At 36.8% G+C, this 17,288-nt stretch overlaps 5 protein-coding genes across 5 annotated transcripts in view; 2 read left to right on the top strand and 3 right to left on the bottom strand.

The window, feature by feature from the left end:
- Positions 1-6,452, bottom strand: part of Cpr (Cytochrome P450 reductase) — a 30,712-nt gene extending 24,260 nt beyond the window's left edge. Inside the window, exon 1 of the mRNA XM_076444224.1 lies at positions 6,311-6,452. The gene's annotated coding sequence lies outside the window, so the exon portion shown is untranslated. The remainder of the gene's footprint in view (positions 1-6,310) is intronic.
- LOC143218792 (uncharacterized) overlaps positions 1-17,288 on the top strand; it is a 60,490-nt gene that overhangs the window by 34,349 nt on the left and 8,853 nt on the right. The window lies entirely within an intron of this gene.
- On the bottom strand, positions 6,454-9,815 carry LOC143218787 (ras-related protein Rab-34). The gene is made up of 7 exons (XM_076444237.1): positions 9,526-9,815; positions 8,592-8,758; positions 8,413-8,514; positions 8,031-8,095; positions 7,820-7,950; positions 7,532-7,736; positions 6,454-7,420 (listed from the first exon to the last, which is right to left on the bottom strand). Exons 1-7 carry the CDS (start codon positions 9,583-9,585, stop codon positions 7,335-7,337), a joined length of 816 nt encoding a protein of 271 aa, XP_076300352.1. The 5' UTR covers positions 9,586-9,815; the 3' UTR covers positions 6,454-7,334.
- On the top strand, positions 10,189-11,978 carry Rpl23a (ribosomal protein L23A). Its single transcript, XM_076444238.1, has 4 exons — positions 10,189-10,311; positions 10,736-11,031; positions 11,411-11,538; positions 11,645-11,978. Exons 1-4 carry the CDS (start codon positions 10,203-10,205, stop codon positions 11,904-11,906), a joined length of 795 nt encoding a protein of 264 aa, XP_076300353.1. The 5' UTR covers positions 10,189-10,202; the 3' UTR covers positions 11,907-11,978.
- L(1)g0007 (ATP-dependent RNA helicase l(1)G0007) lies at positions 12,117-17,271 on the bottom strand. Its single transcript, XM_076444220.1, has 8 exons — positions 16,499-17,271; positions 15,845-16,074; positions 15,484-15,767; positions 14,802-15,403; positions 14,444-14,587; positions 13,460-14,372; positions 12,694-13,369; positions 12,117-12,622 (listed from the first exon to the last, which is right to left on the bottom strand). Exons 1-8 carry the CDS (start codon positions 16,997-16,999, stop codon positions 12,541-12,543), a joined length of 3,432 nt encoding a protein of 1,143 aa, XP_076300335.1. The 5' UTR covers positions 17,000-17,271; the 3' UTR covers positions 12,117-12,540.

The following is a 17,288-nucleotide window of genomic DNA, read 5'->3' on the forward strand; positions in this document are numbered from 1 at the left end:
AATTTTGAAAAAATCAAATGAGAAAAAGTCTTGCTTCGGAGATTGTCTATAATTTGTTCAATCAAGCTGTCGCGGGAGGAACGAGAATGTAAGGGTTCGATAAACTGTGGAAATATAGAAATATTTCACTTATTTATGTCACTGGCTTACGTTTATCTCGCCGTACGTAACTCCGATAGTGCGTTAGGCAACAAGAAAGCGATTACACAATAAAGACACAAATACGTGCGCACATTGTCGAAGTTACACCTCACTGCAACGACATTGTGCTTCTTTAGAGTTTAGAGTATCTTCCGTTCTGTTTGGTATCCGAGCGAAAGATAAGTAACGCCGCACAGTGGGGTATTTGCCCGATTTCAGCGGCCACAGCTAGTTCAAAATTCGCTAAATATTGAAATTGAAACTGCTGTAACTTTGCTAAAATTTATCCAACAACCATTTTAAAGCTCGAGAGATTTCTACATTTTGTACTGTGTCCCATTTTCTGCGTGGGTGGAGCCATAGAGGAGATTTCAAGGTCACCTTGATTTTTTTAAACAGAATGTCCTCTTTTTATACCGTAGATCGATAGAGTATCAAATTTTGAGTATAAAAGTGTTGTATGTCCTAAACCTAATAGTTAACGAGATATTATCAAAAGAAGAAAGAAAATTATTTCGATAATATCTCGTTAACTATTAGATTTAAGACATGTGGAGTTCAATACATTTTTACCCTTAATAATTTGATCACAATGGTGAAAAAAATTTATGATATGAAGGAGGTAAGTTCGAGTATTTTCGTATCTTTTTTATCCGAATATCTTAATTAACAACCGAGAAAAAAAATGATACAGTTAAGGGTATTTACCCTCATATCATCCTTATACGAAGGGTTAGCGACTTAAAATTTTAGGGGGTTATCTTTCAACCTAAAACCATTGTTTTCCGCACAATTGTGGGTGGGGCCGCTACACCTATCTTAGTCTGCTAGGCCCTTTCTGAGCTTAATGGATACATGAATGGGAAAACGAATGATGGGAGATTGTTCCTCAGATATTCAACTAACTCAAGCCACAAAAATTTTACAATTTATGAGAAATTTTTAAAATTGAATTTTGACCGCCGAAATCGGGCAAATACCCCACTGTGCGCCGTAACGCCGACGATCTTTTTTGTCCGTATACGACTGACCCGTTCGTTTCTCTCTCTTGGATCTAGTAGTCGATGGAGGAGATTTGTTGGTTTCATTTTATTGGCCGTTCCTCATACGTAACAACCATTTATCCTGTTTCGGATTTTTCTGTACTGAAGAATTACGACGTGCATAAAAGGAAACATGACATGTACCATCGCTCACAAAAGCCGTTGTGTACCTGACAATTTTATTCATCATAGTAATATTATAAACACTATGTACAGTCAATCGTCGTTGTTGAATATAAATTGAATTGGTACATACTGTATTAATTGCTACTGTTGACAACGTATTATATCTACATTAATTATTAAACTGAGTCACACACGCATGCCTGACGAGTTAGTTTTCATAGTCACGGGATATTATTAATTATGCATAATGTTTTTTCTGCAATCGTTCATTACCATTAGAAATACCGAGAAGTGAAAACATTATTTTATGAAGAATAAAAATGCTCTGCATCGATTACAACAAACAGGAGTCACATAGAAATGTCACTCTCCCTTTACTAATTTGAATTAGGGCTGTAACTTTTCCGAAGCTTCGAAGGATTCGAAGGAACGAAGGGAACTTCGAAGGATTCGAAGGAACGAAGGGAACTTCGAAGTTTCGAAGTTTCGAAGTTCCGAAGCTTCGAAGCTTCGAAGTCTTCCAAGTGCTCGAAATTTCAAAGTCTTCGAAACGTATGAAGTTGTAACTTATGAGTTCCATACCATGTCACGATTTTTGATAAATAAAAATATTAACTTTCAGTCACCGGTGACTGACACTGAACTTTCCGTTTTGATTTTTCGTAATTAAATTAAATTTAAAAGAGTGCATTCTATTAATAAATTTCGGGATCATATCACGAATGTACTTAAAAAATAATACTTTGCAAACAAAATTTTAATGAGTTTTATTAAATTCGGTGAAATCGGATATCGCGGACTAAATGAAAAGAAAGGCAAGACAGGCTTGGCGCTTGACAAAGCTCACGTATTCAGTAGGACTGTAACTTTCCTTCGAAGCTTCGAACTTCGAAGCTTCGAAACTTCGAAACTTCGAAACTTCGGAACTTCGAAGTTTCTGAAATCGAAGCTTCGAGATTCGAAGCTTCGAAGCTTCGAAATCTTCGACCTTCGAAGGAAAGTTATAGCCCTAATTTGAATAAGTCGAAAGTACTTAATGATAAAATTATAAAATCATCTATGTACTCGTTTTCGTGAAAAATTGCATGACGTTCGCAGTTTACTCGTGGAATAGCATGATTACCAATCATAACCGGGCACGTGGCTACTGGGTCTTCGCATCTCATAAACCCGAGATTAATATTGAAGTGGGAAATACACAGATAAGAGGATCTAAACACCGATAAGACTGATAAGAACCTACAAATGAAATTGAAGATTGTACATACACTGAAATACGTTTCTCATGCTGACTCATCTATTGATCTAATTTCATTGTACATACTCGTATTAATCGTCACTGGCACGTGACGTTGTACAGAATAACGTTTCCATTGTATGTATTGTGAGCCAGCGAAAATCAGATATGTTAATTAAATGAAAATAAGAAATATTACGAAAAAATTCCATCAACCTTCTTTAAAGTGACTTCATTTTTGTGTAAAACAATTTTACTGATTAATTGCAGTTCTAAATAATTGATAAAAGTATAGATTCGACAGTTTAGTTTGTTCACTCGGAGTTCAATTCGAGAATATTCATAAGTAGACACTATCAGTGAATTCAATGACCGTTCATAAATAAACATTATTATCATGGACACACATGTCTGTCAAATTTGTACAAATAATACAAATAAATTCCATATAATGTTGAAATAACAAGTACGATCTAATGGTTCATTTTTGCCATTATATCGTAAAAATTGCATTTAATTAATTTAGTTTAAAATAATGTGACGTGAAATAACTAATAAACTCAGTTTCTTTTTTCAAATATTGACTTAGAAAGAAAGATAATAACGTCAGCACACGCGATGACTTTGAACAGCTGCGTTGGTATAGCGAAGTCAATCAAAGGGAGCTCATTTCTATGCCTAATACATATTTTCTACTTATTCATCCGTTGCATAAATATGTATTAACTTTCTGCGAGGCGGATTATAACAGGATTCGTATAATCCCTGTGCAAATGTTTGCGAAATATGTACATCGATGACGGTGTCACTTTTTTCCCGGTGAAAGTGTCGCGTTATCTGTGACCATACCAGAGACCAGGAACATGAGTTTTCAGTTTATCTCGGGTGAAAGTGAAAGGCAAAAGAAGAAGAAATGCTATCTACAAGGTGTTCCATTTACACGTTCCGAGCGTTTGGAAACATTCAATAATTATTTAACCCTGCCCTCGATCAGCGGGTTTAACCCTCATCCGTTCCTCGTGTAAACTTGTCCGAAACTTCGTGACTTTTATTTTTTTTTTAATTCATCAATTTTAACAAGAAAACATCGAAAGATAACTGTTTACCTTGTTATTTTATCGATTTTTTATCTGTAATCTTTTTGTAAATTTTTATCTGCGTCAATTTGACACCAAGGGACAGATTATTTCTGTAAAATGATGTAAAATAATAATTTTTAATGATACATATATATGTAAATCTATTGTAAGTAGAAAGGTCTCCACATAAATTTTGTCTCCGACTGTATGTCAATAAAAATTCTCTTCACCCATACCCGCGAAATACACGTGTCTATTACGTCGGCGTATCATGAATTGCATTAATTCGCTGTGAATATTTTTTGGCTTCGTACACGCCATCATTGTCTGCTTAGATACTCGTACTTATAGCTCCCAGTGGGCAGTCATCGGATTGACTATAATATGCAACACAGATAAAAAGTGAATATCAGGAAACCGTAGGACATCCACAAGGCAAATCATTTTCAGTTGTAATTGCCACCGGTGCCATTAATTTATGATAAGTATACGTATTTATGATATCCGTACGATCCGATTACATCACAACGTTTAATATCTTGTAATTTCTAAACCGTGATCTAGCGTATATTATACTCGCGATGGCTCTATCACGCTATATGTACGTTCCAGTTATGCAATAATAAATGCACGCCACTCAGGAGTAGCATGCGGTAGTTCTAGGTTAGCTCGAAATGACGGAAGGTCAAAATTGTTCCAAATTCATTTGAATCGCTTGGCATTTCTACTGTCAAGTGTATGAATGATCGTAGAGATTTGGCAAGTAAAAACTGATGAACTTTCATTCATGGAATGCAAGTGATACTGCGTTAAAAAAAAATACATAAAAAAAAACGTAACACCTCTGAGCCAATGTTTATATTATACGCGTCTCGGCCGTTGGTATTCCCGTTTAGGCTTTTCTTGTTACTTATTTCAATATTTCCGCGAATGCTACGTGCCGAGTACTCCAGGAATAATTAAAAATAAATTATAACCTTGCTTCAAGAGGCTGAGGACGGTTTTCTAATTACTTGACCCTTGTACTGTTCTACTTCAGCCTAAGTGTAAACCTTCCTCTTTCATCATTATGTTCTAACTCGCAAATTATTGCAAACATACTTAGCAAATTAGAATAATTTTTGTTGCTTAACGAATATATTGATACGATATCGTTACTTGAAAAATATTAGCACGAGTTAATTTTTTCCTTAAAAGTTATTGGTAATTTGTGTTTCAACATCAGTGCAATTCCTGACCATAAATATATTATTTTTGTTTTAATATTAGTGTTAAATAAGATCCAAGGCTATAATAACAATTTATCATATTCTTGAAACACTTGGTGCGAATTATTAATTACTAAGCTGAAGTATAAGCTTACATAAGAGAATGACTAGAAAATTTTAGGGATAATTACATGGATGGTATAAAGTATGGAAGTTACAGAAAAATTTCATAAATCAGTAAAACACATGTAGAAAGAGTGATAAGATAATACTGCCTTGACCTGTGTAATTGAAAAATTTATTGCAATTTTTATGGATGGTACAGTCATGAACAGAAGTATTGGCACAACAATCATTTTGTTTATGACTGTACACAATTTCACTTCATTTATGTTTCTGTAGAAATCTTGTAAAGTATAATTTGTAGAAATTCAATAAACAGCGACTATTATATAACTCATATATATATGTATTAATCCTCTAATCAGTATTGCTCTTAGAAACAATAATCCATATCACACTGATAACGTCACTTTATTTGGACAATAACGGAATTTAGCAGCTATGCTGAATTAAATTAAATTAGATAAGATAAACTAATAAAATGTATCCAACAGAAATATTAAATGTATTAATCATTGTATGTTGTGTATTAAAAATCATAACAACAACAGAAATGGCTTCGTGTTGATTGAAAACAGACCTCTAATTGATATATGGATGCAGACACTTAACAAACTATAAAATTTATATCGTTTACGATTGAATGAAACAGCTGGTGTGTCTGCTTGATGTCACACCAAATCATGCTTACTTAAATGTCACTGCTATCTACAGTACATATAGACTTCGTGTGTTCATAAATGTTTAAAAAGGATTTAAAAAAGCATATACATACATGCAAAATTAAACACATTCATAGCAGTAGTAACAGTAGTAATAATGTATATCAAAGTTAAACATTAAAAAAACAAATATACAAAAATAAAGCTACTGTAGCTTACAAAATTTATTTAGGTTTGAAAATTTAAAAAAAAATGCTATGTTTAATATTTCGACGGGCAATTCATTTTAGATAAATAAACTGAAATTTAGATGAATTTAGATGAAACCGTTTCATTTTAGATAAGTAATGTATTCGCAGTCTTTTATTCGAAATGCATAAAAATGTTTTTCCGCGTTTGAATATTGTACATAAAATGACTCAACCAAAAATACGAATTTCGTGAGAACGGCATCTCGTACTTTCACAAATATTTCTATTTATCTATATTTACTTTCCTCTACAGATCGAACTTTTCGCATAAGAAATATACAAGAAAATTTACAGAAGAAGCATACTTAAAATGATTGAATTCATTCTTTAACATCCTCCGGTATCTCCGCTCGTTCCAAACGAGATCCTTACGCACACTACAGCCACAGTTACTACTACAATCACAATTGACACCTGTTGAAATGCACTTTCTTATTTACCTGAGGATCCGTCTTCAGCGAAATGAAATTTAAATTGTCGTTCGGCAGCTTTTCCCGTGGAACTTTTCTCGGGAAATAGTCGTGGATAATGCGACGGGCCACGTGACTGCACTTTCTTTAATTCCAATTCGTTACACTCGCGACAAAAAATGATCTAAAAGACACTGCAACGATTTTCGCCGATGCGGGGGATCGATATAGATGCGTGTGTCGCTGGCCTCTCGACGCACCACACATTAAACGGTTTAGCCTGACTGACCGTGTGTCGTCAACTTTATCTGTCGAATCTGCGAGCAGAACGTATTTCTTCCGGTTACGTGAAATACATGAGTGAATCCAAGCCTAAGGAGGACGGACGAACGCGAAGAACAAAGTCAGATTATTGGATGAATCCGTACGCGATACGTGACCGGAAGGTTCCTTTATGGCGCCTAATTTAAAAACCTTGAACACAACGAACCAAAATTTTCGTTTTATCCAACGTTCGATATCAATCAATTAATTAATCGACTAATGTTTACGATTCAAAATTATCTACCATTGAAAATCTTGACTTGACTAATTAATAACAACATTAATCGTTAACTATTAATTTTTAGTCTTTCTTATTTCTGGAAATGATTACTGAAATTACTATCCAAATTCTAATAACTAGACTGCGGATCTTTATGCAAAATAAAAATTGCTTGCACTAATTTGCAAGTGACTGGAGCCACATAAACAGTTTACTCTTGTTTTAATCATTTTAACAAGCTGAGAAAAATAGATATGCACTTTTCTACTGTTTTAAATTGCACCCACTCATTTTTGCAATAAATGCATAAAATTCGTAGTGTACTAATAACATGAATATCAAAAATATATTGCATTACAAATATCTTGTCCACCATGTAAAGAACAGGTACAAAACTGAAAAATTTTTAATTTATCCAATCACAATGTTACTTTATTGAAATTGAAACAGTCGTTTCACTTGTAATACACGTCAGAAGTCTTGTTTCTCTTCTATGTTTTATGTCTTTGTTTAATATTCTATTACCGAACCTGGACACTCGAAGCATTTATTCTTCTTTCTTCTCTGCTTAAGATTTTTTGCCTGACCGTTAAGCGCTAAAAGAAACATACGTGGTAATTGTGAAAGAAACTAAAAGAATTATGTGTGCATTTGACAATGAAATATTCATAGAACGAAATTATTCGCTACTCGAAAATTTTACATACTTATAAAGTCTGAGCCAATATTGATTTTCTGTTTTACATTTTCTAACTCGTTTAAAACTGTCGAGTGAAAAGTTAATACAGCAACCCTGGCGAATAATTCTGATACTCCGTCTCCTGTCCTAGACGATACTGCCCAGAATTCTGCTTTCAATTTCTTTGCTATAATGATGGCTCTCTTCTCTATTATATTATATATTTGATTCGACTGCAAATATTATTACAAGATTCGTAGATTCATATTACAAGGCACGTAGTATTACATTAACATAGATGAACTGTGTAATTTACCAATAAATCTCGTTTAGTGCCTACTAGAAATACATGATACGGTTCTGCATTACTTTTAGCAGCTTCGGACAACCATTGTTCACAATGTCCCAAGGATATTAAATTGCTCAAATCAAAAGCAACAACAATCACTAAAAAATAATTATAAATAACTTCTGTGCTACTGTACTTTTATGTTTGTGATATAATGCGCTAATAGACATTTTTATACCATTTGCACTCCTATAATAGGAAGCAGCAATGGACTTGAATCTTTCTTGACCAGCTGTGTCCCATCTAAAATAAAAAGAGAAGACAATTATATAGTAATTGTTCAAAAAATTGTTCCAGATTTTAAATCTCTTGATAAAATATGTAAAATTTAATTAACCATATCACCAACTTCTATGGTAATTAGACTGCAGATCTCTATGCGTTTATGGCATCTGAAAATTTTCACAAAAAATACTAGAATATAAAATTCTATCTATACAAAGGCTACTACAACTGACAATAAGTGTTTACTGGATTCCACTTTCTTAAAATTTCTCTACAAACATTGAAAATTGCATAAACATCCGCAGTCTATATAATGATAATTGTAGAAAACTTACATTTGCAAGTGGAAAGGTATGCCAAGGATATCAAATCTCTCCACTTCGAAATCCACCCCAATGGTTGCTTTGTAGTTAGCATCGAATGTTTTATGGCAAAATCTGTAATGTAAACATTGTTGATTTTCATATATTAATTTTGTATTTCCTTTATTACACTTGTAGAAAAAGTATATTACCGATTCACTAAACATGATTTTCCGACGGAAACGTCTCCGATTATTATCGTTTTCGAGATTCTCAAAGATATACTTTTCGAGGCGCATGATCGCCTAACAAGCGTACTGAAGTTTGTTTCATTGTATGGCGTAATGTCGGATGAAAATGGTGGCGGCCAATTGTCGATCTAAGAAAATATATACATTTATTAATACACTATATGTATATACCCCGACGGCACACCGGCTCGGTTTCAGCCTGGCCCCTGTGCACAAAAGGGCGCGTTTTCCGCCTGCCGAGGGCTCGAGCCCAGGGCCTGCCGGCCGGGCTAGGATTCAGCCGATTTGCAAGATTGCAAGGGTGCGGGATTCGCGTTCTCATTGCGTGATAATACAAACACGGGTTTTTTCAGTAGTCAAAAACGCCAAATAAAGGTCAATCTAGGCAGCAATCGCCCTCAAAGGTCTTATTTATTAACTTATTATACTTTTGTCGGTAACAAGGGAGACTGCTACGCATTTGCAAAGTACTGCCACATTGATGCGACCCGCCCTGTGTCGCGCATGCGCGAGAAAAGTTGGGCCCAATCGAAGCACTGATTGGCCACATTAGTGTGATACCGTGCTGCCCTCTCAAAAACAGGCTGAATCCCAGCCCGGCCGTCAGGCTCTGGGCTCGAGCCCCCGGCAGGTGAAAATCGCGCCCTTTTGTGCACAGGGGCCAGGCTAAATCGTCCTGATTTGGTCTCAACGCTGAGCCAAGCATTGCGTTAGCCCGTAACGTGTCGGGCTGGGGCTCGGCTAGCTGGGTCCGGCGGTGGGCTCGGGCAGACTGTGCTGTCGGGGTATATTAACATATTTGAAAAATAAGGACCCTTTTTATGTTATTCGTGCGATGTTATTCGTTTTGTTATGCTACGATTAATTTTAAAAAAAGTACTTTTTAAAATCATACCTGTCTTTCATAGCGCGCGTCTCCTAACATTTTATAAACAGCCGAACGTGTTTCTAACATTTTTTACACAGCCCGTAATTTAATCGGTCTAAACGTAGTAGAAATGAAATCACGAAATTCGAAATGATTTTTATCATATATATAATGATGATTAATATTGAAATTTATATAATTCTGTTATTTGTACATTTTATTAAATTACTCGATTCGGACATATTACAATGCAAACACAAGTTACAAAGCCTCAGAGAGCAATAACATAACACGCCGTAGGTTGCACCCCCATTGTCAGCGAAAATGATTTTGAACAAAATATAAAAACATTGGTTGCTGTGGCAGGTGCGCACCCCCATCAGTTTCGCGTCGACAATGTACAATATATATGTTATACATGAATGGAAATAGAATTTTAATTCATACTCCCTGAAGTATTAAATTAATATTGTACATTGTAAATTGTACAGTAGAATAGAATAAATATGAATGCACACCCAGCATATTGTAATTCGTATTACAAAAGAACAAATTACACATTGTAGCTTCAACTGTTTGAATTATTATATCCATTCCTAAAAATTACGATGAATTTGGAAAACAGCGTTATATGCTCTCTGTATGCAATTACGATTACTGTAATATTGTTTCTCAATTTTATTTTCTGGAAATATTGAATTTGGATGTCAACGACTAACGTAGTGAATCGATCTTCCATACTTCTGCTTCCGGTTCGTGCTGACGTTCTTTTTAGCAAAATGGCTCCAAAACCTAAGCCCACGGACAAAGCAGGTATGTCTTTAAACTGTAAATAGAAGAAGAAATGCTTTGGAAAGATTGAAAAAGTTCTACAAAAATTCACTAATAAATGATAAGTGGAAAATGTTAATTAAACAAGCGATATGTAACTTCATTCGGTAAGCGTATGTACACTTATAATATTAGCCATGTGGTTGGGTCTATATTTCGAATAAACATCAACATTTGAATAATCACGTTACTTCAATGATAATTTTCAAAGAATTATTTTATACATTTAAGCTATTCGTACAAATTAAATATGTCAACTTCTTGTCATTCTGTATCTGTGTATGGTTATTATAACCTAAAAATGGGCGTCGAAAGTAATCAGCATGGGTTGAAAGTAATAAATTTAAAGCAGCATAATTAGTGGATTACAGTTCTGTAATTAAATTTCTTGTACTTTCGTTTTCAGCCGGCAAACCGGCGGAGAAGAAGACTGAGAAAAAAGCGGAGAAGAAGCCAGCTTCAGCTTCCTCTACGTCAAAGGTGACAAAGCCAGCTGCAAAGCCTGCAGCAAAGAAACCAGCAGCTGCTAAATCTACCACTGCGGCTAAGCCTGCAGCGAAACCAGCAGCAAAGCCTGCGCCTAAGCCTGCTGTTAAACCCTTGATCAGTAAGCCCAAGAAGAATGTCCAGGCTGCGAAGAAGACTCCTAAGGGTGGCAAACCAGCTGCACCTCTTCAAAAGGCACTCAAAGTACAGAAAAAGGTAATATACATGCATTTACAAGGTCTGAAGTAATGCACTTCGATATAAATTTGTAAGGAGGCTCGGAGGCTCGACACGACACGTTGTAATTTGTTGCTCGCTCGCAGGGAACTAGCATGTTGACGTTCACGACGATTCACGCAGAACAAAACTCCAAAAATAGTTTTTAAAGTATTTTGACGTTGAAACACTATTTTCAGTTCTGCATACTCTTTTTCTTCTGCTTATTATTGTAGGATAATTTTATCATGATGAAAATACTAGGGAATCTCTTTGAATGTTTATGATAACATTATATAGTGCTGATTTGAGACAACTACCATAATGAATGTTATTTCATATAAGCATATACTTAACATAATGTATTTCTGTTGTATAGATCTTGAAGGGTGTTCATGGATCCAGAGTAAGGAAAATCAGAACATCCGTCCATTTCCATCGTCCGAAAACATACAGGCCCCCGAGGAATCCGAAGTATACTAGGAAATCAGTCCCGAACAGGAATCGGTAAGTTCTATGGACAATTCATTTCAGTACACCTCAGATTTGCTTTTATAAGTTAATAATACATGTAATACATGAAATTAATTGGTAATTACTTTGTTTCTTTCAGTATGGACGCTTTCAATATTATCAAATTCCCATTGACCACCGAAGCGGCCATGAAGAAGATTGAGGACAACAACACATTAGTTTTTATTGCACACACACGTGCCAACAAATACCACATTAAAGCATCCATCAAAAAGTTGTACGATGTTGATGTAGCTAAAGTTAACACTCTGATCAGGCCTGATGGCAAAAAGAAGGCATACGTGCGGTTAACGCGTGACTACGATGCACTTGATGTTGCCAACAAGATCGGCATAATATAAACATACCCATACATGATTTGTATAGGATAAGACAAAAATCTGTACTGATAATAAATATTGGTACAAAAACAATTTCGTTTATTTCTTCGGCCGCGTATTCCTCGAATTTTAAACATGATATATTGATCATGTATGTATGAAGAGATTTTGTAGTAGGACAGGGTACATCATTTTTTGTATTTAAAAAAAACAAGTTAAAGATACCTCACATATTATTAAAACAATTTTTATTGTTCAATACTTTTCTTTTTACACTACATGAAATAAGTCAGTACGTGCCAACTCATGTAGTTTCATTAGAAGAACATTATAAATCGTAAAGTATCTAGGTACATTATTCTTAATATTTACACATTTTCGGATTGTACATTACTAGACTGGAGATTTTATGCATTTATGACAAAGGTGTCGACGACGCTATCAAATATTTATTTTGCATTAGAGTGGTTGTTTTAATGAAACGAAATTTATCTATGTTGGAGTCATATAAAGTTCCATGTAACCAGTTATGTAGGAAGTGCGAGTAACTGATGGTTAAAATTACCGAAAGAATGAATACATTTCCATCAAACTTCTGTTCCCTACAATGAACGCAAAAAGGTTCTATTTTGCATAAAGACCGGTTGTTTAGTGATTACAATCCTAGTCTACTTGGAGTCTTGCGATAGGGAGCTGGAGTTCCCGGTTCCCTGATACCAGGCGTCAATATTTCTTTCCTGCAACAAAATAATAAAAGAATAAAGTAACCAAGAAAAATATCTGTACAAACTGAAAAACTGTGACTCACTTCCTGATAGAAGCCTGCTCGCGTTCGAGTTGCTGTTGAGCCCTAGCTTTCATCTCTTCTTCTGCTTCCTTCATCTGTCCCTCCATCTCATGCAGATGTTGCATCGCTTTTCGCCTCTTCGCTCGTCCGCTTCTTCCTGTTTCCTTTACACTGAAGAACATAGGACCCAACTCCGCAAGCCAGTGTCCGTCAACGGCAGTGACACACTGCATGTACTCTTTAGCAGTCATGACAAGCTCATGGTAAACCACATAGTCCGGCGTGAATCCCATACCAAACAAAGCGGAAGTTGGATGAAGATGGCATGGCATTCCGGTACGGCAATTAACGTATTCGCCGATACCCTTGAGTCGGGCTGCTTGGTGGAAATACGCCGAGCAGATACACTTTCTAACAATGTCCCAATCGGTTCCGCAACTGACAACCTCCATCTTTTGTTGTTTCAGAATCTCTTCAAGTTGTTGACGTACTTCCCTTACTTTTCGCATGGCTTTCGCGTGAATAAAATGGTCGTTACACCACGAACTCGAATAGCCGTTTGTTTTCCATTGATTGTACACGTTTAAGTACGTCAAGTGATCGGATTCGGGCACTTGGAACTTCTCTCTGGCTGAATCAGAGTCTTCCTCGCGGCCTTTGGGTCGATAGAATATCGATGGCACCGACAACATTGAAACTGGAAAGAAAAAGCATTTTAAAATAACTGTTTCAAATTGTTATGTAAAGGATTATGATTAAAATTCTGATTGAAACAGCTCGGGCATACCTATAATAAGTATATCAGCAGTACAACCAAGCTGCGAAGCCACTATCAACATTTGGCACTGAGGAGGATCCAGAGGAAACTCTGCCATTTGACGTCCCAAAGGTGTGAGACGTCCCGTATGATCTAGAGCGCCCAAAATCCACAACTGATACAATGAATTCAATATATTGTCTTGGGGCGGAGGGTCCATGAAGTGAAACGCTAACAAATCTTGCACACCCAAGGACTTCAACAGTAACACGGTGTTCGCGAGATTGGTTCGCTGTATCTCAGGAACTCCAGTCAGAAGTAACTCGTCCAAGTATTGTCTTCGCGTGTATAACCTGTAACATGTGCCAGGACCAGTACGCCCAGCTCGACCCGCCCGTTGATCGGCGTTAGCTCTGGACACAGGGTACACTTGCAAAGCGTCCATACCGATTCGTGGATTGTACACCTTCAACTTGCAGTATCCAGAATCGACGACAAACACGATACCGTCTACGGTCAACGAAGTTTCTGCGATGTTTGTAGCCACGACACATTTCCGTAGGCCTCCCTCTGAACGCTGAAAAATTTTAGCCTGCAGGTCCGAGGGCAACTGTGAATAAATCGGCAGGATAGAAAGTAGTGGAGCTGATTCAATCTCGGCTAAACGCTCCTTCAACGCTTCACAGGTGACTTCAATGTCTTCTTGACCAGGCATGAAGACTAACACGTCGCCAGATCGTGGTTGCAAATGTATTTGCATTACTTGCTTCACAGCGGCGTCCACGTAATCGTCTACCGCATTCTTCGCGTGTAATATTTCCACCGGGAACGTGCGACCTGGAATCTGAAACGTCGCAGCATTTCCGAAAAACACCGAAAATTTATTGGAGTCCATTGTGGCTGATGTTACGATTAATTTTAAATCGTGTCGCCTAGCTACAACCTGCAATATATTTTCCAGCATTAATGATTACTATTCGAGATTTAGATATTTCAGATATTAAAAGCACCTACCTCTCTGAGCAAACCAAATAATACATCGGTGGATAAGGATCTTTCGTGAGCCTCGTCCATAATAATAACACTATATCGATCCAGGTCTCCCTCTCTCAAACTTTCTCTTAATAAAATACCATCGGTCATATATTTGATAACAGTCTGCAAAGAGAAATAATAATTTAAGCAAGTTTTATCAATAATTAATATAATAATCTAAAAATGTTCAAAAATGGTTAAGATATAAAATTTTACAGAATTTAGTACGATTTTTATTTATTTTAGTACTACTTTCTTAAAATTCGTCTACAAAAATTGAAAATTCCATAAATATCCGTAGTCTAATAACGTATTGTAGTTTGAACGTAGTACGTACATCTTTAGAGGTACAGTCCTCAAATCGAATAGCATAACCAACTTTGTCTCCTAAACTAGTAGCCATCTCATCGGAGACTCTCTTTGCTACAGACATGGCTGCCACCCGTCTGGGTTGTGTACACCCAATTATTCCATTACGACTGTAACCGTCTTCGTGGAGATACTGTGTTAGTTGTGTAGTTTTTCCACTACCAGTTTCTCCGATTATAACCACCACACTGTTCTCTCTGATAACGTTTAACAGTTCTTGGCGTACAGCGAACACAGGTAGACTCCTCCTTTGATGTTGAATGGTTCTGTATTTAGCTTCCCCTGTAACTTCGTCAGCTCCTATGTGACGAGCGTATTTCTGACCAGCTTTAAAATCGTGTTCTTGTCCTGGTTCTTCTTTGTCTTCTTTATTCCTATCACGAACACCCATAATATTGCCAATATGAGTCCCAGCTAGCTCCCAATGCTTCTTCTGAGCTCTACGACGCTCTTTCTGTTCGCGATACGCTCGTACTAAACCCGAACCTTTCCTTGCGACAAGGGCCATGTCAGAAGTGGGATCACGCACAGGTACTACAGGCTCCGGTTGTTTAGTGAACACGATTCGACCTGGACAATTTTAGTTTTTCACAGTTTAATCAGTGACAAACTTTAAAAACAGAAAAATCGATTTTTGAAACCATATTTACCATCTAAGAATGGTGGAACAACATGGTGGACTAAGAGATGCACTCTACTCTCTCCTTCATCATCCGGATCATCGTCATGGTCTAACGAACTTACAACACCAGAAGTTAACATTCGATTACGTTCCCACAGTTCATTATCCTTGTTGATCTGTCGCTGCTGTGCAGAAAGACGTTTCTGTCTTTTTGCTTCCAGTTCCATTTCCTTTTTCCGTGTATATTCCTCAGACACATCGGCAAACGCATGGTTCTCGCCATCGTCTAAAGCATACCATTCCCTGTCCAATCTAAGAACAAACGTTTAGTTATCGATCAATGCAATGAATAAAAATACATTTGTTAGAAGTGTTGTAGCAATGGATACCTTTGTTGCTCTTCTTCCCACAATTCTTTCTCTTCTCCATCTACCATAGGCGTGGCACCACTGGCTTTATCTTTGTTCCAAGAATTATATTTGTACGAAGGAGTGAATTCACTCCTGGTACTCTCACGACCGTCTCTGTTGCTGTAAAGATTCGGCGTCGGATGATCCCAGCTTGACTTCCTTGGTTCTTCATCCTCGTCGTCGTCCCAATTACTTCTGGATGTTGGATCCTGCACCAATTAAAAGAAATAATTTGAAGGAGTATTTATTACAATATAATCACCATTTATTGACACTTCTTTATACGACTTGACGTGTCAAGCTCTGTCACCAAACTGTTATTCATTACCGAGTAACGGCGCATCGTCAATTCTATATATAATATAAAGGAACACTCACACCGTTATTCCCCACAAATTACATTTAAGTTAAACGCTGGGTAAAAGATCAATCTAGATGTGCAGCTTTATGCTTCCAAATAATGCAAATTACAGCTCGTAAACATAAAATTGGACTTTTAAGGGCAATCGTGGCCTAGATTGAAATGAGAAGGCATATCCCGCAATCCAAGTTTCTAATTCAGCAATTCAGTTTCTTACAATCCAAGAAACGTGTCTACCGTTTTAACAACTTCACACAGAATTTAATATTTACCTTCGTTTTGAACTTTGGCGTCTGTGGCTCATCCTTAAATCTCAAAGGTGTTTGTCTACTGCTACCTCTGCTTCTACTCTGTTCTCTTTCTCTGTCCCGTTCTCTACTTCTGTCTCGTCTCCTAGAGTCGCTATCTCTACTATGCTCTCTGTGATGTCTGTGATGCTTATCCTGAGCACTTAATCTCTGATGTTTCAACCTTGACTCTAATCTTCTTTGTGCTTCACAATTCACCCCACCAGTATGAGTTGGTGTTTCTTCGGCATATGATCTGTATTTTCTCTCTTTAATCTCTGATTCTGGCGAGTTTGATCTCAACGAGTTTGCCTCCTGCGCGTTTTCTTGTCTTTTCCGTTTCGCAAGCTTATCGAGACCCAAGATTGACATCTGAGGCTTCTTGAACGTGTGATCAGAAGGTTTCTTACGAATAATCAAACCCCCAGCTTGACTTTTGTCAGTCCCTTCTAACCTATACAAACCTGAATCGTTTGAGCTATCCATTTTAGCTTAAATGCAGAATCGCTGGATCCAATTATATGGTCTAAAATTCCATGACTATGAAACACAACATTGCAGCATTAGATAAACAGTAGGAGTAGGAGTAGGATGCTATTGGATGCTATGCTAGGATACATGCACGGCAATGCAGTTGAATTGAGTTGAATGCAGTGCATTGAATCTGATTGAATCCAATTGAATCATAACACGGATGCAAAGTATTGCAAAGCGCTGTTATCAGCTGTTGTTCGGCCCAACTTTTCTTGCGCATGCGCGAGAAAACAGTAACGTA

The sequence above is a fragment of the Lasioglossum baleicum genome, chromosome 20, assembly GCF_051020765.1.
Source record: "Lasioglossum baleicum chromosome 20, iyLasBale1, whole genome shotgun sequence".
NCBI classification, from domain to species: Eukaryota; Metazoa; Arthropoda; class Insecta; order Hymenoptera; family Halictidae; genus Lasioglossum; species Lasioglossum baleicum.